Source organism: Triplophysa rosa, linkage group LG13, assembly GCF_024868665.1.
Source record: "Triplophysa rosa linkage group LG13, Trosa_1v2, whole genome shotgun sequence".
Classification (NCBI taxonomy): domain Eukaryota; kingdom Metazoa; phylum Chordata; class Actinopteri; order Cypriniformes; family Nemacheilidae; genus Triplophysa; species Triplophysa rosa.
The window spans coordinates 6,875,544-6,902,178 of NC_079902.1; the positions used below are offsets into that span (position 1 = coordinate 6,875,544).

The 26,635-nt window shown below is 41.3% G+C and overlaps 1 protein-coding gene across 1 annotated transcript in view; it reads left to right on the forward strand.

Annotated features, from left to right (window-relative positions):
- Positions 1–26,635, forward strand: part of slit3 (slit homolog 3 (Drosophila)) — a 150,311-nt gene that overhangs the window by 114,073 nt on the left and 9,603 nt on the right. Inside the window, 15 exon segments of the mRNA XM_057348920.1 lie at positions 949–1,092; positions 4,952–5,115; positions 8,449–8,584; positions 10,355–10,423; positions 10,668–10,739; positions 10,842–10,913; positions 12,475–12,546; positions 12,993–13,156; positions 13,536–13,660; positions 15,864–15,961; positions 16,906–17,045; positions 19,978–20,071; positions 20,234–20,371; positions 21,754–22,000; positions 24,290–24,420. Coding sequence (XP_057204903.1) covers positions 949–1,092; positions 4,952–5,115; positions 8,449–8,584; positions 10,355–10,423; positions 10,668–10,739; positions 10,842–10,913; positions 12,475–12,546; positions 12,993–13,156; positions 13,536–13,660; positions 15,864–15,961; positions 16,906–17,045; positions 19,978–20,071; positions 20,234–20,371; positions 21,754–22,000; positions 24,290–24,420 — 1,866 coding nt within the window.

Here is a 26,635-nt window from a genome sequence, read left to right on the forward strand (position 1 = left end):
TCATATATTCATAGAAAATAATCTGATGTCCATCAAAAAAAAATCCTAACGAAAACTATTTTTTTATGTTTTCATAAACATTGTTCATCATTTTTTAATTTCTTCTATAAAGCACACTTGTTCTTGTATCAGAGTGGGCAATTTTCATTTTCAAAAGATTGCACTCGTTGAAGATGTGTTCCCTTTTTATCTGTATTTTTGGGGGGGTTATATAAATATAAAGTACATAAAAAAATCTGTGCATAATAATAATAAGTTGTAAGCTGTCCGGTTGAATTTCGTGGGTCAGTTTGACTACAGCATGTGTATAGAAAAGTATGTAAAGCAACCTGCAATGTCATATTTCAAACAGAGATGGCGATAGAGAGACGAAAGTGATCAATTTCCGCTTTCGTTCTTTTCATGCCCTAACCCTTTGTACCTTTTAACTTTTTTACTTCTTCAAAGCATTTTATGGACCATATGGGACTATGACTGTCTATAGACCGTTTCAGCGGCAACAACATAAACAAATTTTGTGGCCCTAGCTTAACTTCCTGTAAACCTCCTCAAAGAATTATTATCGGTTGAGTAGTTTTAATTTCATTTAATACCATAAAATACGATTCTAAATAAATATGAATATAAATTAAATATCAAATAAATTGTTATATTATAACCAATCACAGTCCAGAAGTGAACTTCTGGTGAAACCGTCTATAGGTCCCGCCAGTGTAACTCGTGTCTTGAGGGGACATCAGCTTCTCACAAAGATACAGTTGCGACACCAACACACATACACAGTTATGAGTCAACAAACAGTACATGTGAACGCTTGTTTCTTTCTCAAAGTAACGTTTCCAAAATGAGATGTTAACAATCATACTATTAAACTGCTATTCACTGAATCCATAACAGTTTGTCACTGTGAGCTCGGTGTGATCAGACCTGCCTCTGTGTTCCTCACAGGATGCTGAGGAGTAATCAGATCAGCTGTGTGGATAACACCACCTTCACCGGCATGAGCTCTGTGCGCCTGCTTTCCCTCTACGATAACCGGATCTCCACCATCGCCCCGGGAGCTTTCAACACTCTGCATTCTCTCTCCACAATGTGAGTCCTCCACACGCACACTTCATTCACCTCCACGACTTCAGTCAGTTATGCATCCTTAACCAATTTAAATTCTTTAGCGTTAAACAAACAGATATAATAACATATTATTCCTACGAATTTAAAGTGAAACAATCTTCGCTGCCTAATCAAACTATTCGTCGAAGTTGCTGTGTCCGCACCAAACCCACATGCTGATTTAAGTTCAAAATTCAGTTCCGCTAAACACAAACAGCCTATCGGGTCACGCACCTCCACCAATCAAGTGCCTATTATATCTCCATATGCAAAGAGGATAAGGATGCGGTTTAGGGGAAGAATTCCATTTTTCGTATGTGTTATTGTTTGCAGATGTTTTTCAAAATTATAAGGTTATGTTTTCTTGTCCCGGTCGAAAATGGTTGTTCTTGAACTTCGGATGAGAAATTGTTGGCTTGCCCCCTGGGGCAGGGAGAGTTATTCAGAAACGGCTCAAAAGGAAAATTGCTCCGCTAACTAAAAATGGACTAGAATTTTGTACGATGATGATGATGATAATGTCCATACAAAGGCAAATTCACCGAATCCTCTCTAGCACCATTGCATTTTTGCTTTTGAATGTGTGCTTTGAAAGAATTGAGAACAGCTGGGCAGAATGATGCGCGGTACATTTTTAATACAAATTAATACTGCCGCAGCATTTTGCGGGGAAGTAAACAAAGAGCCGATAAACAAAAATGCACTCCAATCACGAGCCTGAGGGAATAACGAGAAAAAGAAAGATCAACAGAGAAAATGAAGAGATCTCACAGATGTTCACCGAGAAACAGATGCTGATGAACATTCAGAATAACAAAGTGGAACCGTAGTTTCAAAAAATGAATGAAAATGACAACCGCCACTAGAATGAGCAGCTGTAAACTGATGAAATATGATGTGGCGCTGTATTACTGGAACATATCGCAATGTGCAACAATACACACGGTTTGTTTATTTTTTAGTACATTTCAGTATAAAAAACTGTAATTAAATTATTACATTTATTCATGTTTTTTTTTTTTTTTACAAAAGTAAAGAACGCGTAATACGTTTTTTTTCAAGTAAGCAATTTAAGCTAATAACGTTTAAAATTGCTCAACGTTTCAGCATTTGTGGTGCAAACCGCTAAAAAACATAGCAATCTCACAGAAATTCGTAACTATACCGTAGTAACTATTTAATACGGCTGCTTCATGTGAATTTGTGCATTCTTATTTGTATGTTTTAGTACGATTTGCTGTTAGATAGTGACAATAGTTTTGGGGGTGGGATTAGGGGAGGGGCTTCAGTATTGATTTTTCTAACTTTGGGTTCACTTTGCACTATTTGCGCGAGTAAATAGACGGGATTGTGCGGCGGGCGGCACATGTTGACTGGAATTGGGTGGCGCGAATGCGCGTCATTCTCCTCAAATGCGTCTTCCACACAAGTAAAAAAATTCAACCATGCATCATTTGCATGGTTTACAATAAGCTCTTTTAGACTCTCTTTTGCAGGGCTCTTTAGCTCTCTAATTACCCAGAGACTGACACAGCCATGTCCATTTCAGCACAGGCCAGCTAAAAATACCCAGACCAGGAGAGAGAGAGAGAGAGAGAGAGAGAGAGAGAGAGAGAGAGAGAGAGAGAGAGAGAGAGAGAGAGAGAGAGAGAGAGAGAGAGAGAGAGAGNGAGAGAGAGAGGGAGAGAGAGAGAGAGAGAGAGAGAGAGAGAGAGAGAGAGAGAGAGAGAGAGAGAGAGAGGGTCGCCAGCTATTCCCCTCCCTCTTTTGTGCAGCAGGCACGTTGGACACACTTTTCCTGCTCTGTCTCTCTCACTCCATCATTCACCCCTCCACCTCTGCTGAAATTAGAGCAGAGTGGATGAGAGTTTCCGGGCGGAGAGTTTACAGGGCTGAAAGAAGCAGTCAGGACAGAGTCGCTTTTGTGACTCTGAAATTTAATTATTGATTATAATAGTTAAAATAGCTCTCATTTATTCATTTTAGCTGAGAAATCATCCTGTGTGTCATTAAATGTTTCGCTCTTCATATAGTAATGTATTGGTCTGCCTTTAAACACCTGAGCAGTTACATTTTGTTATAATTTCTCAACGTTTGTCCACTGTTAACACTTTGATGACCTCATGATGATGACTGAAGTTAAAATAAAGTTAAAACATCACCTCCATGATGCATGAGTCCTCTTATAGTAACCTTGAAGCTATTATCACAGTAGTTCATGTAACAGCACCTTATACAAAATCAATTTCGTTTTTATTAAACCAAATAAAACGACAACAAAAGCCAAAGGTCTATTCAAACATCTAGACATATGATATAGAGTTATACAGAAATGTACTCTCTTTCTCTCTCTCTCGTAGTCTTGCATTTCTTTGCCCTTTGAAATAAGTCATGTGTACAGAAAGTGCTGTAGGAATAATTAAAGACAAACAGATTGCTGGTGTGAAACAGAGGTATAGGCCTATACCCTTTAGCTGCAACACGTCTATTGGCAAACCAGCAGAAGGTCAGCACACTCCATTTATTTATCCCGCAGGCTATAGTGTAGCAGACACTCTCAGCTGCTCTGTTTGTTACTGTATTAAAGAGTTCTTCTCTGCCTGTACCAGCATGGGCCACTGCTACCGTGTGTATCAGTCAGACGGGCGTCTGAGTGGGCCGTCAGCCGGTTCCCTGGTGGGCCTTCTAGAGTCATTGCTGGTGACGCTTTGCACTCAAGGCTAAACTTTTTTGATTTAGGTCTTTGCTCCAGTGCATGAATTTCCAGAGCTCAGAGAGGACGTGTGAAAAATGGGACAATAAGTTGGCTGTGAAGCCTCGGCTCCAGCGCTCCCCATAGCCATGGCTTGATGGATCACTCTGCACCCAAACCTGATGAAAATGTGTCTGTGTCTTATTACACGGCCCTCATCTTATTTCTGAAGCTTTGGGTGGCTGCTTAATAATACCTTTATAACTGTGAAATAATTGGGGATTTTATTATGTGACTTGATGATTGGTTCTTTGAATGAATCACGATTCTTTGTGTGTTTGTTTATAATAATATTTGTAAATAATTTGTGTGTATATATATAATTTGTAATAATGTTTGTAAATATATTATAATAAATATAATAAAAAGACAGTACGTTTTCTAAATAGCAAGTGTTAAAAGGCAATACAAAAAGTCAATATATTGTTTGCTTGACTCACTGACCTACAGTCTATAAGCATCTGTCTTGCTTTTTAATAACAATAATAATGGTATTAATAATAATAATAATAATAATAAGATGATGATGATGAAGATGAAGAAGTAGAATAATAAGAAGAAATGTAATATGAATTATTATTATTTATAATATTTCTTATTATTATTGTTAATAATAATCATAAATATTATATTTATAAATAAAAAATGCTATCAGTAAAAATGAGCTTCAAATTGTATTTTCTCTTTTCTGGCCAATGAATCATTCTCAAAATATGAGTGTATGGTGGCAGAAAGCGAGAGAGAGTTTGTAATTCCAGGCAACGTTTTAAACAGTTGCTGATTTTTTTATGAAATTATAAAAAATGTCGTATTAACACAAGATCAATAATCATGGTTAGTAATATCACATTGTCAACAACCTAAAAAACGAAACCATTTGTGTTACTGTAACTATGTGAAAAGTCTGCAGATTGCATTGTAGTCACAATATGTAATTGTATTGCTATCTAAATGCAAATGCATCCATGCCATCCCTCCGCTGTGTTAAACAGAATGCAGTTTAATTGTTTATGTGGTAATATAACCTTGCTGATTGCTTACCGTCATAATTGTGAAGTAACGCTGTTTTTGTTTTCTCTCTGTTTACAGTAACCTGCTGTCTAATCCATACGTGTGTGACTGTCACTTAGCCTGGCTAGGGCTGTGGCTGAAGAAGACCAGAGTGGTCAGTGGCAACCCGCGCTGCCAGAAACCTGCCTTCCTGAAGGAGATTCCTATCCAGGATGTGGCCATGCCTGATTTCACCTGTGATGGTAAAACTCCATTCATTGTGTCACTTCCACTAGCTCAATATCTTATGCATGAGCTCAGTCTGTTAATGGATCAGTAGCTCCATAAATGCCTGCTTTAAAGAGTGTGTATTAAAGCAATAAGCACTTATGTTGATTATGCCGTGGTTAAAGGGTGTTGTTATTGGAAAGCTATATTCCCTGGAAGATGGGTGGTGATGTTTACCACTTTGGAAAGTGACTTCCAGACACTGAATTAAACATGATGCTTTTTTCAAAGCCAGTTCAACAAAAATACAGTAGGGCCCGATTCACATTTCGCGTCTAAAACCGCCCGGAAAACGTGAGCTGCACTGCGTTCTCCTTTTTTCCAAAGCGCCTGGACTTTGCGCTCTCCTGGCGTCTGTCGTCGCTAAGCAACCATGGGCCGCCATAGCCGTTGAGACGAAGAGGTATAAACAAAGGATATATGGATTATATGCACAGAAAATACCTTTCAATAACTCTGCTACTAGATTTAGTTGTGCTGTGATCATCTGTGTCTCCATTTTCATCGAGCTCGTCTATATTGGCTGGTTGGTTCTTGTCACATGACCTGCGGTGCACTTGCGGCTTTCTGAAAAGTTGAGATTTTTTCATCTCAATGCGGCGCCGACGCGCCTGAAAAATGAGCGCGTCGCAGCGCATGCGTGTCGCGACCGCGTCGCCCCCTCTGCGCGTCTACATTTAAAATAACATTGTAAAATGTTACAAAATAACGTGAATAACAAATAACGTGGAAAAGACGCGAAATGTGAATCGGGCCTAGTGCTATCGTACAATTCAGTGTTATCAGTCAGATCATGTGTGCCTTATAATAATAATAATAATAATAATAGTTGTTGGTGTTGTTATAAATAATAATTATTATAAACAATATATAATAGTATAAATATTTATTATAATAATACAATAATAATAGTAATAGTTGTTTGTTGTTGTTATTGTTCTTAAAAATGATTCTCTCATTTACAGGGGTGCACATAAGTTTTTCTATCTGGTTCTCAAGAGAGCACCTGGAGATTCGGTTTGGTGCTCACATTGCACATAGTGTGACAAATTATATTTACCTATTAAAAATAAAAGTAAAAAAGTTCTAGTTTTACTCTTTAATGAACAATAAACAAAATAATAAAGTGGGATAATACTATATTGATATTACTTTAAAGTACACTTAAAATACAATGATAATGTATTTCTTCTTGTTTTTCTTTTTACATTAGTAAATATTAATTTTCAACACCAATTTTGAAACCTAAACGGCAACCTCTTTGGTTTTTGGCAGGTTGCTGGGAAGTGCACTTGCGAACGCACATGGAGACTTGCGGTGCGGAGCTGGGATCGAGTATAGCACAGAGAAACACAAGCTGCGTGCAAGTGTCAAGTTTAAACAGCTTGTCCTTTTAGAAAGTTTAAGAGAAGCGGTGTTTGGTAGACGTGCAGCGCAGTTCCAGACATTCACAGAGGCTGCGCGTGCCGCGTGCTTCTCTAGTAACGAAAGCAGAACCAACAAAGGCGGAGCTACCAATACTCCGTTTTTCATCATTTACACCCAAGTCCCGTTTATCACCGGGAACAAACGAGATATCAGTAGATTTGGCAGCATTCAGTACAAACGGAAATCTTATCCAGTATTACATTTAGTCAGTCTAAAACAGTGATTGTGCAACAAAAGGTTTCAACCATGTCAGTACGTAAATGAGCGTTCTAAACTTATTTACAGAGCGCATTTTTAATTTTGGTCGCGCGTGCGCACCTGCGCACCACTTATGTGCATCCCTGCTCATTTATATCTTCAGCACAATTATTTAGTTAATAACTAAAATTGTTCAATGTGTAAATCTATTAATTTTTCATTCTATTCCAAACTGTTCTGTTGCTCTTCTGTGTGCACTCTGACCTCTTAAGAGGTTACACACACACTTTCATGCTGTCAAACGAATCAGAGGTTTATTGTCAGGACATTAATAAGAGTTTGCAGACCTCAGCTACCGTTTGCTCTTCCATCGACACCACATTCATCTCCAGTTCCCACGAAATCAAACTGCTTAGATCAGGCCACGAAATCGGCTCCTTCTAGACACCGTTCCGGGCTCGCTCAACGCTCCATCTCCTCGGATTTCCCACACCATCCCCTTCTCCCAGCGTCGAGTAAATCGCACCGGGCCGACGTCCCACACGGCCTCACCGCGAGGGCACCGTGAGGACGAATTAAATGCTGAGCGTGGAGGCCTTAACATTATCTCTCCTCGCTCTGGTTTTTATAAGGAAGAACTTAAAGACGGAGAGGAAAACAAAACCCCTTGAGACTGACATAAAGTTTTACGGAGAGAAAGGAACTGCGGTTTGGCCAGGGTCTTGTGCTCCAGAAAGCCTCCGTGTCAAAGCTGCAGCGTTTGGGGCAGAAACGACTGTTTCTCTACTCTGAGACATCGGGGAATATTGTGTTAAGAGAGTCTGCTCAGCCGTAGACAGAGCAGCACTTAGAAATAAAGAGGTTCAAGGTGAGAGAAATCGCCCCGGCTAGAGGTCCATTAGTTTGAGGAGCTCATCTGTCAGTACTCGTGTGTTGTTATTCCGTTCGGAGCAATGAGGCTTTCTTCCTTCTCGACTTGGGTCGGGGGCACCATCACTTAAGCGCCAAAAAAACTCACCACCACAACATCCAGCTACTTCCAGCCAGCGCTCTGCAATTACAGTTAAGAGTAAAACAGCTAAATTGATTTACGGGAAGATATTTTTGGTAGCCTGACGAAGTCCAGTTATTGAAAAACAAGCCCGCGACCCCCCGGCTCCTCCGTGTTTGCGGCTGATCTAGCCTTCTCTTTCCAGACTCGGCCCTGGTGTTATTGTTGGAGCGTATCTCGGTCTCCATTACCTCCCATTAATGGCTTAATTCCCTGTTTCTATTTAATCCGCGGTGTAATTCAGCCTTTAGCAGATAGCATCTCGCAAAGTTTGGATGAAAGCAGCTCGAGAGGAAGCCTGCAGGAAATGAGGAGCAGTCGGGCCAAGAGCACTATTAAGCTGCTGATGTTAAACTCCCGTGCGCTGCATCACTTATTATGAGCAATTGTGTGTTGTAATAACGATACCCGGGTTGCTCCTGCGCGTTGGAGAAAGTGCTGTTTTGGGAAAGAGCATGAATTTGAATCAGGCGCACAATACACACCTGTGGTTTTTCCACCATTCTTTCACTATTTCCTATTACTTCCTTTTAAAGAATTGATGAGTTTCTATATTAGTTCTCTTAGCAACCAATTTTTCTATTGCATGATGTGAAGGAGCATAAAAAATTCAAGTCTCTCTTTCTCTCAGGCGTGGAAGAGAACGTCTGTCTGCCGCCGACCCCTCGCTGTCCGGATTCCTGCACATGCTCAGACACCGTGGTGCGCTGTAGTAACCGAGGGCTGCGTTCGCTACCTAAAGGCATCCCGAAAGATACAACTGAATTGTGAGTTTCTTTTCATAACCCTTTTTCTTTCTTTGCATATCTTTGGGCATTTTACGGATCATTTATAACTTCATCTATCAAATATTTATTTCGTCGCCACATTAGACGGCTGTTTGAGTTTGATTTAGAAAATCTTTCTCAAACAACTTAAGCTAGAAATGGCAAGATTTGTTTTATCAATGTTTTATTCAGGAGGTACAATGGTCTTGCTTTGTCAGTTTGAATAAAATCTTAAATTTGTACAATGGATTTTTATTCTATTTTCAATGTATCGGGACGTAATTGGAAGCACTTGATCCAGACTTACACAGACACACTTGAAATTGCTCTGATCTTGTAACTGAGGTCCAGTGAGCCATCACCCAGTAACAATTTCTGTCGTAATCTAATGGACCAATCAGATGGAGAGAACTCCTGACACGCAGGTCCATTATCACTGGACACAACCCATTCACACACCCACCAAGATGAAGTCAGAGAGTGATGGAGACGGACGGAGAGATGGAGAGAAAGCAATTGAATGAGATGACCGAGACTCAGAGAAGACAAGAAATCACACGATAACAATAACAAGTGACAGAGAGAGACTGATGTAGGACACGCTTAAGTGAGGTGAACGAGAATGTGGGGCCTTGTTGGTTTTTCAGCAAAAACGCATCAATTGCACATAGTAAAGAAAAACATTTAAGATTTTACGTTACAAATCATTTCTCTGAAAAAAGGCCTAATATTTAATCTACGGCAAAACTGGTCCTCAAGTTAATGGAGGATGTTTTGGTAATATTACAATAAACTCAGTTTTGTTTACATTAGTTAATGCAATTGCAAATATGAAATCATAATAGTTTATTTCTACATTAATCATTACATTTTGTAACACAAGTTGGATGAATTTACATGATTTAATGTTTTATGAACTAACAAATTAACATTGAGCAATGGTACATTTATACATTATCATTAACCTAAATGAATAAAATCATAATTTGTCGTTCATTGTTCATTCACAATATCTAATGCATTACCTCATGGCTAACAAGTGAGAACTTTTTGTTAAGTGTTACCAAAACAAGACTAAAAACTAAAATGTTTAACTGGGCTTTAGACCCAAGCAGCATTGATTCTCTGCTGTTTTGAAGGCAGCGCACTTCTTTCTCACTGACAGACTCCATTATCAGCTGATAGCAGGAAAGTCTCAAATCTGTCCGTCACTGCCTCTTGTGCTATAGGAGTGATGCTGAGGCTTGTTGATGTTCTGCTGGGCTCAGCTAAGAGCCTTTTAGCAGCTCTCTCCAGTTTCCTGGCGCAAAGTGTCAAAATGAGGATGAATTGAACCGACGGGCAAACTTTGTAAATAATCGATACGAGCAACTACTCTTCAGGGCTGGTGTTTAGTTCTGTTCCAGAATTGAGTGAGCTGCCTACCTAGACAACAGTTTCAGGGAAACCACTGACGCTCACTAAGATGTATTGTTTTGCCCATTGCATTGCACCCGCGGTGGAAAAGGCAATCCCAGAATGCATTGTGACACGTTCAGTGAAACGAGAAAATAAAAAGATCTATTTAAACACAGAAAGCTGTTATTTAAGAAAACTATACTTTATTCAATGTTTTTAGAGAATACCTGAGTTTGTCTGTTTTGACCTGTTTATACGGCATTGTGGGTTAGAAATGAAGGTCTGACATTGACTTTGAAACTTTCTGACTTTGGGATTGTGAATGTGTGTACTGTAGACTACTCTGTAAACCACTTTTTCTTATCATTTCAGGTATTTGGAAGGAAACTTCCTCACATCTGTGCCCAAAGAGCTAGCTAACCTGAAACAACTGTCACTGCTGTACGTATTTTTTCTTTTACGTTTTTGTATTTATGTACTCTTTTGCAATACAGTTTTGTCCAAGTTGTCAAGTTAAAATGAATCCGAGTAATCTCTTTTTTGAAGATTGTATTGTTTTTATTGCTAGGGGAAAAAATCCTTTGGCTCGGTTTCAATGTCTGGATTTTCAGGAATATTCAGCATCTTTAGTGTTTGTCAGGGTGTGTAAATGAATCTGCTGTGTTTACATTTGTTTTCCCCGCAGAGACCTCAGTAACAACAGCATCAATGTTCTTGCTCCTCTCACCTTTAACAACACGACTCAGCTCGCTACTCTGTAAGTTAAACCATTGGTATACCTGTGTTTGCGGATGTTTTGTGTTGCCATGACTAAAAATCTGAAAATGTTGGTTTGTCTCTCTTTGGTGTTTCTCTGCAGTATCTTGAGTTACAATCACATTCGATGTGTCCCGGTTCATGCGTTTGATGGCTTGCGTTCTCTCCGCCTGCTGTAAGACCCTTTTGTTTTTACCTGATGATCCAGTGATCTGCTACAGCCACATCTTACACAATCTTATATAAACAGTACACAAAACAGCATGTTCATAGCATCAGCAAGTCTTAAAGAGAGCAGTAGATTTCCAATTCTGTTTCTTCAGCTCAACTTTTGAGTCCCAGGGGTTGATTTTTATTCAAACTATAAAGCTGCGTTCCCACCAAACGCGATGAAGCGTTAAGCGCGAGTGATTTACATGTTAAGTCAACGCAAAGACGCGGTAGGACATCCAGCGGCGCGATTCGCGCGAATGAGGCGGCGCGAATTGAGTGTTTCGGGTGTAGCGCGTGATTCGCGCGAGTTGAAAAATCTGAATTTTGGCAAAAATTTGTGACATTATTATGATGTAGCGAGCGGAGGCAGAAATCCGAAACAACAATGGAGGACAAAATCATCTTTGCTGTATGTGGATACCCGGAGCTGTACTATACATCTTACTTTTATCGAAACAGGAATAAAAAGGATCTTGCTTAGAAGAAAGTGAGTGAGGAGGTCGGACAGTCTGGTAAGTTGTAAAAAAACGATCTTTACTCAATTTGAGCTATATACTGTATATACGAGACTGGAGCCGCCTGTCAGAAGCCCCTCCCATGACGCGAATTCGCGTCTGTTCTGAAGCGAATTTCACGTGCGAATGAAGCGAGTAAACTCAAAATGTTCAAGTGTCCAACTACACGCGATTAGCGCGATTCATTCACGCAAGTCGCGTTTGGTGGGAACGCTCGGTAAGATTTAAGCTTCTTAATGTGTTTTAGGTCATGTTAAAAACTTGAAACTACATTTAAATGCCTGTTATAGTTGGATTCTATAGTTTCACTTTTACTTCCAAGCTGGTAAAATAAACTGTAATCATTTATTGTGTGAACATGATTTGAGCTGCGTCAATTTTTATGCTTAAAATATATTCATTTAATTTGTGTATTTGGGATTCATGAAATGCAAGCTAGAATTGTGTTATTTGAATTGAGAGGAAAAAGACAGAAGTCTCATGTGCTGCCTGTGTTACGCAAACCCTTGGAAATGACTAGAAAGAGTTGGAAAAGTGTGTTTTAAGGAAGCATCTAACAGACCACAGGTCCAAACCTTGCCCCTGTTAAAAGAAAACATTAAAAGGTTCTCTGCACACATTTGCTATCAACACCCTGCGTGCACAGTCTGCTAAACAGACGAAAACATGCCCGCCTTATTCCGACCCCTTTTAAGTCAAGTCTGCCAGCCAGTCATCATTGTCACTTTTTAATTTCCCAGAATGCCCCAGGGTTGGCCTCGAGGGGCCGTAGCTGTCCGATCACAGGCTCAGATTGCGTTGTGTGGCTTCAGGCCCCAGTAACAGGAGGAATGATTAAACAGAACTGACACAGCACACAACGAGACATCTCTATGCAAATCTGTGGTGGTTTTCAATAATCCGTGCAAAATGCTGTGAATGACTGACCCTTACACTTTCTTTCATCATTTAGAGTATAGAAACAATGAGCAACTCCCAGTGCTTCGTTCTCAAATTCTTTTCTTTCAGAACCCTCCACGGAAATGACCTTTCAACTCTTCCAGAGGGAGCCTTCAGCCACTTGACGTCTCTATCTCATTTGTAAGTGTGTGTGCCGCTCTCTCTGTCTCAGAGACCAACTCAGGTCTTTAGACTCCATATAGGTTTTACCTCATTACCGGGTGCAACCTGGAGAGAGCGCCGCTTGCTATAGAGCAGCCTTGTGCTGTGCGCTTTGAGACCGAGTCCCACAGGAAATCTTTGTCAATTTTATTACAGCTAAAAGGCATCTATTATGGAGCCTTATGGCCGTGTTTAGTTTTTTCCCCCCTCCGGCTGTCGTTCCCCTTGCTGGTGTAGAGTGGGGCTACTGTATAGCTCCTTGTTTCCTCATTGAAAAGAGCTGTCAGAAAAAAATCCCTGTTTAGGGATAAGGGCCCTGTGTTTCATTGGGCGCAGAATTAAAGGATGTAGAACAGGTTGGCTTTGATTGACTTTGACAAGGATTCGTGTATTTGTGTGTGTAACATTCATCTCCGGTCCTGCAGGGCTCTGGGCGCAAACCCTTTGCACTGTGATTGCGAGCTGCGTTGGTTGTCTCAGTGGGTGAAGGCTGGGTATAAAGAGCCTGGCATCGCCCGCTGCACCGGACCACCCGACATGGCGGACCGACTGCTGCTCACCACCCCTCTCAGCCGCTTCCAGTGCAAAGGTGAGTCTTACTGTTCTCTCTTTTTTCTTCTTACTGTTCTCTCTATTGTCATTTCAAACCTGTATGGCCTTCTGCAGAACACAAAAGAATGTACATGAGAATGTATGTTATTCTTAATTATAAAGAAAAATCTGTTCTTTTTTCTGAACGAACTATTATCTCCTGATGATGTAACCAAGGCTGTATGGGCGGAGAAAAATATTAGCCAATAATATCAAAGCCCATCCATTATTTCACACACAGGCGTGGCTACAAATGATATTAGAAAAATGACATTTTCAAAACTTTAAAGTCATCACCTCCCCTTTATTCCCACTTATTTTCGTATCTCTCTTTCTCGCTTTATGTTTGACACCTTCTCTGTTCATTATTTTTTAAGGTCCCGCCGATTTGAATCTGATGTCCAAGTGCGCCCCCTGTCTGGCAGTCCCCTGTCAGAACAACGGCACTTGTGTTAGTGATGTCACCGGCTCCTACCACTGCACCTGCCCGTTTGGCTACAAGGTGAATACATGCTGCTCCTGGTGCATTCTGGGATAGCAGCTGTTGGCATCTTTCCTGTCCTTCTGCACACACGCACAGAATGTTCCTCTGAGTTTTGCACATCATCACGAGAGGCCTGTATCCGTCTTCCTGAGCTAACTCGCTGTAACAGAAATTTCATGATTACTTCCCTATTCTTATTGTACGGAGGCCGTGTGTGTTTGTGTGTGTGTGTGTGCGTGTGTGCGTGTGTGTGTGTGTGTGTGTGCACGTGTTTGCGTGTGCGTGCGTGTGTGCGTGCGTGTGTGTGTGTGTGCGGGTCCAGGCTGCAGCATGCAATCATTAGCCTTTTGTTTGGTTATGGGATTCCTGTCAGTGTTGTTCTGCTGAAGAACAGATAAGAGCTTAACCCTTTGCCCTCTACAAGACAAAACCAACGGTCTGTCTTTTAATTAAAATCGCCTCTCTCAAGGTCGCTTGTAGGGGTGAGTGTTTGTGTGTGTCTGTCCTCCAAGTAAGTGAAGATTAATTAGAATGTTCAAGTGGACTGAATTCAATCAAACATTAGGAGAGAGAGGGAATAACAGAGCGAGGGCGAGAGAGAGAGAGAGAGAGAAAGCATTTTGAGGAAACAGACGTATCAGAAGCAAAAGCTTTCATCTTGAATTGAAATGGAGAGTGTTAGTCACAGAGTTGCAACAACCGCTGAGTGTAAAAGGATCTAGTGTTCATACATCTTCTATAAACCACGATGTTGCTCTGGGCACCGATATTGCACAGAATAACAAAGTAATTTGAACATTTTATGAGGAAATGTGAGTGGAGCTTGCCTGTGTGAGTCAACACCACGATGCTGTGAGGTTTGTGATTGATTGCCAGAGCATTGATATGCGGTTGCCAGCATCCGATGTTGCTAAATGGTTGATAGGGCGTTGCAAGGATGTTTATTACTGGTCAGAAGAGATATGTCTCGGTCGTCTTTACTTTAATATTGTGACGTATTTCCAGGTGAAACAGAATATGGAATGAGAACAATTGAGGATGTGGCTTGTGTTTTTCATAGCGAATTGATTGGCTCTAGAGATGATTCAGATTTAGAGCACAGACCACATTTTTCAGGGGCGTAGCTAAGGGGGCGGAGTTAGGATGATTCTAAGGGCCCGCGCACGCCCAGAGATCTGTTTTATTAGTAGTAACAGTACTGGTAGTAATGTAATAGAAATGATAAATGTATTATTAAAATTGCAGACAAAGATTTTGTATACAAGTTGGCTTGTATGCTTGGTGCGGTAGGGGGCCCGACCTCATATTCTTTCATAGGGCCCCAAATTGCTAGCGGCGCCCCTGTAGAAACCTCATGGCGAATTCAATGCAAGGGGACCCGCGGTGTATGTCGATAGAAATAGCTCATTCTAAGGTAATAAAAACATAACGCTTCATTGTGTAAGGTCTTCATGCACTTCTGAAGACATAGTTATGTATGTTGCATTTCTGTCAATAGATCCTCCCAAAAAGTACACACACCACAATGTCTATGTGATCTAAGACCATGGCAATGTTCAATGTCCCAGGTGAAAAACATTCATCTCTTGGCTTGGAAAAATAGTACCACACTTTTCCTCAACGGGCAGCTTGATTTGAGGTATAATTCATCCTTGTAGCCGAGTGGTGTGGAAGAAAAGTGCAATATATTAGGGTTAGTGGTTTAGAACAAATCCTTAAGTATGAGCAATGAAGCTTAGTCAGGATAGATGCCTTCATCATTTTTGGCGTGTATAAAAATCTGGCTTTTGAGCCTGTTCGACGGGGTAAATTGGTATTTATCTTGGTTTCCCAGTGTAAAAAAACTTCTCAAGAAAACTTTGGTGGTGGAAATGAGACGTGACTTAGGACCTTAGTTAAGCTATTGAACAGCAGACTATCCCATACAGCCTCGCTGTAACTTGTAATAAATATGGCAATAGTCTGACTGAGGTCGTACAGTGTTGCTTTAATAGCCGCTGCTGAACTTTGTTTGAAAGGTAAATTGGAATTAACATTTGACTTGACATTTTGCTCAGAATTCATCATGTTATTTTGTCTTATATTGTCGGATGATGTGACACTTTCTTTAAAGGTTCACCGGCAGGCTTTGACCTGGGATGTAAACATCAGACAGGAGCAAGTCCTGGCCTTTTTTCTCTCTCAATCCTGCTCATTGTGCTTTTCTCGTCTCTTTTCTTAGGGCCGCAACTGTGAGATCCACATCAACGCCTGCATCAGCCAGCCATGCAGTAATGGAGGCACATGCCACGTCACACCTGGACAGGATGGGCAGTACAGGTACATCTCATACAAATTTGTTTTCTTAGTGTTGGACCCATGGCTTAGTGCTTATGGTCTGGCATTATTTCCTGTTTCAGCTATCATCCACAAATCACCCGCATCTTATACCCACAAATAGAATGTTCTTCATTTGGTATGGAGAATGCGCATGCATCTGGACTAAATCAGCGTATTAAAAATTCAAAGCTTGTATTACTCAGGGACATTGACAGAAGCAAGAGACAGGCAGAATGATGTAATGGGACAATAAACATCCCCAGTGTCTCATAAATCACCCGCCAGCTTTGGTAATGTCGCATTAAGCCTCAATGCAATTCTTGCATCCAGCAGGAATGGCACATAAACTCGAGTTCCTCCCAATGACTTAACAAAACACTGAGATGTAACTGGGCTGGGCTGGATTATGTTGAGTGTTAAATATGTTGGTAGATAAATATGTCACGAGTTTTGTCTTGGAGTGAGAACGATAAGCTTCTAGCTCAACCCTTGAGAAGTGGCAGGCGATGGACAGGGCGGATGGGTAAAATCGGGCGTTTGTTCTGATGTAGGGTGAGATAAGTGTTACTGCTTTTACTCAAACGTGTCACCATGGCGATGCGTTTTTTTGGAAATTTCTGTGCCTGGGCCGGCATAAAGCCGCGAATGCGTCAGACCGGAAACGCAATCCCGTCCGAACGAATTTCGCATGCTCAAAGTCAAGTCTGGCCGCGGCATAAGAGGGGTTTTAGTATACGGTCGCATGACCACCTCAGCTCTCAACCTTCATTTTGATGTATTCTGTGCATCTTAAATGCAACAGTTTAGCTTATTTTTTAGGAAGTTCATACATTTTGAGGAAGTTAATGCACGAGGGAAACAAAGAGAAAAGAAAGTCGAATGTGCAGTGTGTTTCCTTCTTACATTTGATGTATTGATCGCTGTCTTCCTCCACATTCCTGCAGCTGTGTGTGTCCTCCTGGGTTCGAGGGCCAGCGATGTGAGGTGAATCCCGATGACTGTGAAGACAACGACTGTGAGAATAACTCCACCTGTGTGGATGGAATCAACAACTACACCTGCATCTGCCCCCCCAACTACCGAGGTACAAAAGCCATTCACGTAGCTCGTAAAAGTAGCCGTAGCAAACTCTCTAACCCCATTCAGAGAGCTATTTTCGTAGTCATATTACCCTCTTTGTCTTACTCACATGTACCGCAGTGAGGCCATCGCATTTACTTGGCCTTACCAATTTCATTTATATCCTTAAGCCACAACTGAGGTGGCTAAGAAAACATTAGGAGACCAAAATAATATACATCATTGGACTGGTGGAGGGCAGTTTCGCTAAACAAACTAGCCTTTGACATAAGTCCTGACTGTGCGAATTTAGAGGTCCGCTGTTCTGTTCGTTTCTGCTTTAGAATTGCCAAGTGCCGCCCAGTGGCACCACTACTCTTGTCCTCTATTCATTTCTCATCTTCCACCCCTTCACTTTTCCTTCCTGAAGAGAGAGAACATGCAACTGCTGGTAGCAGGGCCTGTCATTATAACCGCATGCCTCCTTGCCACCTCCCTTGGAGCGAGTACTGCTGGCATAGTGTGTGTGGGTGGGTGTGTGGACTTGCAGTGGTACAAGCCCGGCATTCGGGACGATTTAGTTTGTAGAGCCCACACAGCTGTCTGGTTGGCCAGTGGTTTTCTTAAGAAGTCTTAAAGGGATTGTTCACCCAAAAATACACATTTTTGAATCATTTACATGTCATTCCAAACCTGTATGACTATTTCTTGTGGAGAACACAAAAGAAGATATTTTGAAGAATGTCGGTAATCTAAACAACATTGGCCCCCATTGACTTCCATTGTATGGACACACAACCACAGAGACATTTCTCCACAGAGGAAAGAGTCATACACAGATTTTGAACAACACGAGGGTGAATAAATGATGTGCTGCATAACGATTAATCGCGACTAATCGTTTGCAGAATAAAAGTTTTTGTTTACATAATATATGTTGGTGTCCTGTGTGTGATAATTATGTATTTATAAATACACACACATGGATGCATGATTTTAAGAAAAAATATATTTAATATTTATATATAATATAAATTATATATAAATATAAAAATGTAAATACACATATCAAAAGTTACATATTTCTTAATTATATACAGTACATGCATGTACGTGTATTTATATATGCATAATTATCATGCGCAGTACACCAACATATATTATGTAAACAAAAACGTTTATTCTGCAAACGATTAGTCGCGATTAATCGTTATGCAGCGCTAAAATTATGATATCATTTTCATTGTATTTTTATGAGTTTTCAGTTTGAAATATCTTTGATATTTTGTCTAAATGTCATAATAAATAGTATGGAGTATAATAGTAGAGCTGTGCAGTAAACGTGAATATCAGTTAGATCATTTAATCTGATCTTGTATTTTTTCATTAACTGTATGAAACTGTCCGCTTGATCTCCTTCACACTAAGTAGTATGTCTCCTTTTTCTCTGCCTGCCACCTACACGACTATCCGGGGCTCATCAGATGCCCATGAGAGAATATATTTTTCATTAGTTTCATATAAATAGTGTGTAATTATGTGGTGAGATGAGATGAAGAGCACGAGAGAAGGAAGATCAGAGATCCAACAGACTCTTTTTACAGTGACTCTGGGCAATCCGTGAGTTGTAAGTGGCTTTAGTTGATCATTCTCGTTTGGGACTATATACAGCAGGTCCAATCTGTGAGGACAGTGTGTTAAAGATGAGTCCCTGTCAGACGGTTTATAAAATGTTATTGTGCCCCAAAGAGAGCCAACTGCTAATCGCTGTGTCACAGACAAAATATTAAGTAAGGGATAATGTACAGTACATTATCAGGCTTGTTACACAGCTACTTGGTACACGAGCAAATAACCGAACACAAAGTATTGATTTGAACTGTTTTATTAGATCATTTGTTATGAACTTTCCACAATTAAAAACTTTTCGAGTCAAGACACAAATTTCATAGGAACTTGCAATTTGGTTGAATCACCATCATAATCTCATATACAGTATGTTGTTAAAGGGATAGTTCACCAAAAAAAGAAAATCCTGTCGTCATTTACTCACTCTCAGACTGTTCCAAACCTTTATAAATGCCGAACACAAATGAAGAATGTTAGTAACCAAACAGATCTCATCCCCCATTGACTCCCATAGTATTTATGTTCCCTACTATGGCAGTAAATGGGGGATGAGCTTTGTTTGGTTACTGACATTCTTACAAATATCTTCCTTTGTTTTCAGCAGAAAAAAGAAATGTAGGTTTGGAACAATCTAAGAGTGACACACAAACCCACAGCCTGAGCTTCAGACGAACCCTGCAAACGCACTGTAAGAAACAGCATCAGCCCTGAGTGAGACACCCAACTGCGCCGATTCCCCCGAGAACACGCACTTCCACACATATACGGTTGCAAAAGCAAAGGAAATTGGCTGGCAGACTCTGTGAACCCGGTCTCAAGGGCCAGAGCACAGAGAGGGTACATCTGTTTCAGAGCTCTTGTTGTGCCATGCATCTCGCAACACCACCACAAGTGTACAGAGCGGCATTGGACAGGAAGGACTTTACTGAATGAGTGTGCGAACGGCTGTAGGGATTTTCACACCCGGTATGGCCTGGATGAGGGACGGATGTCCTCCTACAGCAGGTGGACAGAAACAGGGTCCTACTGTCTTGAAGGTTCTGGGTGGCACGTGGACCCCACTGAGTTGAAGGGTTTTGCCATCGCACAAAGATCTGTTTCAGTGTCAAGCCGATGAAGAAAAAGCAACACGCATTCTAAACACTGGCAGATGGTGAGACTGTAGATCTCGAGGCGGGCCGTGACACACATGCTGTATGTTTAGTCAAAGAGTTCACCGAGCACTTCACCCTGGTGCAGTTGAGTGTTTCAGCGTGCGATAAACCTCCGAGCGCTGGAGGAGGCAACTGTTTAACAGTGTGTGTTGCTTTTCTTTGTGTGCGTTTCAGGCGATCTGTGCGAGGAGGTGGTTGACCCCTGTCTGCCTGACTTTGACCTCTGCCAACACGACTCCAAGTGTGTTCCTCTCAGTAAGGGCTACAGGTGAGCTCCGCTGGGAAATGAGAGAACCTGATATATAGCTCAGAACTTGAGAGAACTTCACAGAAACACGACCTCCCTGACAGCAGAGCAAGAGCCGCAGTTTGCTTTTGCTTTTATTTTGTGTCTAAACTGTATTGAGTGTGTTTTTGTTCTGGTTGTCAGGTGTGAGTGTTTGCCGGGGTATGTTGGCCAGCACTGTGAGCAGGATTACAATGACTGCATGGAAAACAAATGCCAGCATGGTGCCGAGTGTGTCGACGCCATAAATGGTTACACGTGCATCTGTAAGGAGGGATTCAGGTGAGACACATTGAGAAACCTTTATAAATGAAACGCAAAGAAAGATATTTGGAAGAATGTTAGCAGCTGAGATTTCTGAGGCACCATTGACTAGCATATTGTATGTATTTTTTGTTCTGTTGAACACAAAAGAAGATATTTGGAGAATGTGGCACAGCAAACTGTTCTGGGTCACCTTTGACTACCTTTTTCATTCGTCCTACTATGGTAGTCAGTGGTGCCTCAGAAACATTTTTCTAATTCTCATTTTTTGTGTGTGTTTAACCAAACAAAGAAATGTATACAGGTTTGCAATAACTTGGGGAGGCGAGTAATTCATGACAGAATTTTCATTTTTGGGTGAACTGTCCCTTTAAAGTCGAAACAGAAATGCGAAACAATTTTCACAATCAGAGTTCTGGAGCCAGAAACCCACACATGCACAAACATAAAGACATTCATGTCTGTACACCTCCATCCCACACACTGTTTTAGATAACATGAATATGTGCACACCTGTGTTCATTATGATAGCTTGATATATGATGCAAACATGCACAGCAAGCTTCTTTGCAACAGCTGGTGGTTTATTATATGGCAGTTAAATTTGAGATGCACAGAGGATGAATCTCCATATGGCTGATTATAACTGTGTGTGATATTGTACAGAGGAACAACAGCTCACTCACCAGCATCTCTCACACCACCACAGCTACTAATTAAAGACCTGATGGTGTCTTGGACCCATTCATCTGCCATACCACCCAACATGACACTCTATCAATATTGTAACACCATCCTCATCTTTTGTGTGAAATACATTTTTAGAAAGAGAGAGAGACAGAAAGATGTATCTACAGTTAAAGGTCCACTGTATGAAATTTAGCGGCATCTAGCGGTGAGGTTGCGAATTGCAACCAACGGCTCACTCCACCCCTCCCTTTAGAAGCACTACGGTGGCTGACACAAAACTAAGATGTCCACACGTTTTCGCTTCTTTGCCGAAGGAGATAACGTATTTACGAAACGCGCTCTGTAGAGCAATTTGTCCGTTTAGGGCTACTGTAGAAACCACATGGTGAATTCCATGCAAGGGGACCCGAGGTGTGTGTCGATAGAAATAGCTCATTCTAAGGTAACAAAAACATAACGCTTCATTATGTAAGGTCTTTATACACCTCTGAAACACATAGTTATGAATATTATATTGCATTTCTGTCAATAGATCCTCCTAAATATCTCACACAGCACCTTTAAGCTTAAAAGTATAGTTCACTAAAATTGTTAATTCTGTTATCATTTACTCTCAACGATGTCTCATTTTACAAGTGTTCAATTGCTAAAGGTAATATGGGTTTAGAATGATTGACAGTCTCATCTTTTCTCCCCTTCTTCTACATTAGTGGGCTGTTTTGTGAGCATCCTCCACCGATGATATTGCTTCAGAAGACGAGTCCTTGTGATCAATCAGACTGTCAAAATGGAGCCCAGTGTCTGGAAGGGGTGGAGGGGGAACCCATGTGCCGTTGTCTGCCTGGCTTCTTTGGCAGCAAGTGTGAAAAAATGATAACAGTGCACTTCCTCGGCAAGGATACCTACCTGGAACTCCCCGTCGCCAAGATCCGACCACCCATGCACATATCCCTCCAGGTACGACTCTAAATACTTCCTGTAACTTTTAACAATGGATCCCAGATCAGTTTCTTCCCATTGATTGACATGGACTTACCATATCACTATATCTAACAAACTCACATTCTCTGCAGCCATGAAAAGCAATCCACCTCTTCTAACATCTATTGTAGAGAGTTTTCATCTGCAGTGCTGCTCAAAGCCGGCTCTGGTCTCACTGACATTATGAGAATGTCACCTCTTGTCCACTGGCATGAATAATGCCTCTCCTGAGGACATATATTATGTTAATAGAGGTTGAACCGGGCTGTTATCCGATGCAATCGGGGTCTCTGCGTCACTGCTAGATCTGCTACAAATGAGCCTATCTTCTCACTGTCGGGAGGGCACAGTAATGTTAATTAAAGTCTGAGAAATTAAAAAGAGCTCAGTAGCTGTTTATCTCTCTGTGCTGTAAGTATCTTAAAGTATCTGGTGTCAGTGTGGGACATTTAGCATTCGAGAGGCTCTTTCTGAATTCTGTGACAGAGAGAATCTGTCTACGGCTCTAGGACGGAGAATCTTTTGCCTGAAAAGAGTTGTTGACCCCACTTATGCCAGAAGTATACGGATTCCTTTCTTCAGTTGAAAACAAAAATTTTTGATTAAAATGCAGTCGTTATCTTCATATATCGCTGCTGTCCTTCTGAAACCTCGCGTTTCATTGTTTTTATTTTCATTATTATGTTTTGGGGTGTTCTGGGTTTTGCAAATATCTAAACAACAAAAAGTATTGAAAAGTGCTCTTCAACTTCGACAACACATAAATTAATGAGTTTAAAAATACTGTGTTTTTCCATTTACTGAACAGTTTCAGAAGAACAGCGTTGATGTACATCAATCTTAAAAATAATTCATATTACAACAGTAGGTTAAATACATGTCTTCTAAAGCGAAATGATGCGTCTGTGAGAGAAAACGGTAAACATTTTAGTTTATTTAGCTAAATTGTAATAAGTAAAAAAAACGGAAAATGTACCGGTAATGTGCTCGCAGTGCTGCCAGTCCATGATCCATTCATTTTATGGACATTTCTGTTCATTTTAGAACACAACTCAATATAATTTAATATTCAAAATACTGGTGAAACAGCGCTGTAAAAAATCTATGCTGAAAGTTTCCGTAAAATGAATATAATGCATTGTGCTTTTTTTTGCAGTGCAACACATCTATAACTTCGAAATGAATTGTTTATTTTGTGATTTGTGATGAAACACACATATGACAACTAGTTATGAGACATCCTGTAAGATTTGAAGTTATCAATGTGTTGCCGTATTTGAACGTATCGTTCGTATCTAATATATTACCACAACAAATTGCAATAATTACAACCTTCGACAACTTCAGTTTCATCAAACTACATAATGTTGAGATGCAATTCTAATATCATGTATTGTATATTTTCTATATTTATATTTTCTTTTTCGAATCTACATCTTTCTATATGCATGTAAAGCTGCAACAATGCAAAAAGAGACATATACTATAGAAATAAAATTGAGTTGTTTATCTGAGGAAAGAAAGTCATAGTTCATATTTGGGTGAACGTCTTAGAGTGAATTGCTTTAAAATCAGGATTTTGGGCACGAAAAGGACATAAACATGATTGTAAAATGAACTAATGCATTTGTTTAAGCTCTGAATATTTACCACTGTTGTTTCGCATTAAACTTAATGTTAACAGGCTTTGAAAAGCAAGGCAGAATGAACATGCACTTGGGAACAGTAAATATAGAAAGCAATCAAATTTGGCTTCTTTTTTTATTTCCAGCGTTCCTAGTAAAACTGTGCTAAACATTGCTAATGATTTGGCCCTCCTGTGAAATATCCACTGATGGAAACCAAATACTTGTGGGGCATGTGCACATTAACCGCTCGTATGCCTTCAGGCTATGAAAGTAAGCAGTCCACTTTGTCTCAACTGATGTGTGGAGGGGCTTCCACACCCCATAACCCATCAACTGCTGCTTTTTCTTTCTCGTCCTCCCATCATAGTGCTTTTCTATAAACGTGAGCTGTTTTCTGTCATGGCTTTCCTTACAGGCGTTCTATTTGATACCCTCTACTAAACTGAGAGTTAATGGGCAGGCCTGCGGCCGTTCTGTCACTCAGTGTGCGTGTCATGCTGTGTATATTGGAGAGAAACGGAGCGCTTATCGTGCGCTCCTGTTTGTTTTGTAGCCCTCCCTCCATCTGCAAAACTCCATCGTTCACTTTGACTGCTCTTTTCTATTTTTGTAATCCTCGTTCTTTTGCTCTTTATAGGTGGCTACAGATAAAGACAATGGTATTCTGTTGTATTAAGAGGATCATGATCCACTTGCTCTGGAGCTGTACCAGGGACACATTCGTTTGATATACGACGTTGCAAAGTACCCTCCTACTACCGTGTACAGGTGAGGAAACAGCACATACAAGCACACGGCATTTTTATGACATCATAGATGTGTTTCCAATGCAAACGCCGTTTCAAAAGGCGGGTAGCATATTTATCCTTTTTCATTTGGGCGACATTCAAAGGCTACATGTATACATTGTAAAGAAGGCGTGTCAGCAGTATCTTGGCTCCTGGTTCTCAGGCATATTTAATCCCTGTAATCTCATGGCACATCATAAAACCATACGGGAGCCTCGGGTTTACATGACCTGCTCGAGTCCGCCCCGGGCCAGAGTTTTCTTCCCTCGTCTGGTTCCCATGCAAACACTTCTGCAGTGTTGCCGCCATGATTTCTATGCTCACTGGATCCCCCATAAACAGAGAGCTCTTAGCCCTTTCAACAGACAACATACTTGTTGAGTCTGGAGCAGATGGTGCCTGACTCCGGCCCGGTGGGTCACTGCGGATGTCATTAAGCTAACACAGGCTGCTCAGTAATGGGTTTCAAGAGCCCAGATTCAGCCTTTTAAAGGCAAAACTAATGACACCTACAGTTTCAAAGCATTTCAAGATAGAGATCACTGCCTGTACACATTCTCCAATAAATGAAGGGGAGTAAAGCCTGTCTGCATCTTTCATCTACGTCTGCAGAAGTTGAGCGAGATCACTTGTGATTGACAGCTGTTTTAGCAGGCACTGGAGGCGCTTGGGTCCGGCTTGCCCGCTTGATGATTTTGTATTGATCCAGTGCTTCTCGTTCCCTCCGCGGAGGGCCACTCTTTCCATCTCCCTGCAGCGAGGGCCCAATCGATTTCTTTGAGGGAGTCAGCATGGAGAAATTACATTTCAAGCAGATTCCTTGTCTTTGCAGACTGAGGATGCAGTTAAAATGTAGAACTACAATCAAGTCTGTGCATCCATTCAGGGGGGGTTTGCCAGGTTTCTTTAAGGTAGGATTGTACATAAAATACAGATTGGATTTGAACCGCATTAGCACTTCAGCTCATCATATCTGGATAACCCAACATTATTGTAAGACACGGGTGTCCAAAGTCGGTCCGGGAGGGCCAGTGTCCTGCAGAGTTGAGCTTCAACTTGGCTAAACACACCTGTCTGGAAGTTTCTAGTCTGCCTAGTGAGACCTTTATTAGCTGGTTCAGGTGTGTTTGATTAGGGATGAAGCTAAAGGACACCGGCCCTTCAGGACTGACTAAGGACACCCCTGTTGTAACTGTGCGTTAGTGTGTCACTAGTCTCTTGCTGCAAGGTCGTTCCTAGCTTTGGTTGCTCTAGTAACATTTATAAACAAACTCTAACTTTAACTGACGAGAGACTGATGACGTGAGCTCCGCTGCTTTACTCCCATTGGTAGTCGCTCCCGAAAGTCGCTCATCATTTGCATAAAGTTGAGCAGATCTCAACTTTGTCGCGACGCTAGATACGCCCACTTCCTGTTGCCAACAGTCACTATTGCTCATGTCGCCGGAAGTCGCCGGCTCTCCATTGAAATGAACGACATCGCCTTGCTTTGTCACTGGGTGTCACTGGCAGTGTGAACGCACTTTAAGCCTTCAGTTTTGAGAAACAGCAGATCCGCAATGCAACCTTTATTTCAGCCCAGACACCCCATCTAGCAGAACTCGGTCCTGAGGTCTTCATGTCATAGTCAGCGTTGACATTGTGGAAGCCGAGCTGACAGAGCCTCCATTTGTAACCCGTCCCATGCCGCAGAGCTCGGACGTAGGCACGTCGTCTGGGCAGCTCCTTGCTTGAGTTTTCCCACCGTGTATGTTTTGGGACTGTGGTTGGAGCATTCCTGAACCTAGTCTGGTTCAGCGGCTCTCTGCGGGTGCTAGACTTCAAATGTGGAAATGGGTCATAAAAATGCTCTGTGGGGCAGAGATCAGAGAGAAAACTCGCAAGATTCCCACACCATGTACGGGTCACGCTTAGCTCTTCTTACACCCGTCCCTGTTGAACTTGAGTCAGAGAAGGGATCTCTAACAGGGAAAACAAGGAAAGACCATGAAGCGGTCACGTGGTGATGAAGGAAAGCGTGATATGAGAGGAGAAACACTTGAGAAATAAAGGGAGGTCCGTTGGTGGGAAATAAGACAGATCAGACCCCAGAGAGACGGAGAGATCCGATGATGAGTGAAGGACACTTATCTGTGCAATGCGATACTGCCTCGACGGAAGGTGCGGGCGAGTGGGGGGGAATGAAGGGAGTGAAA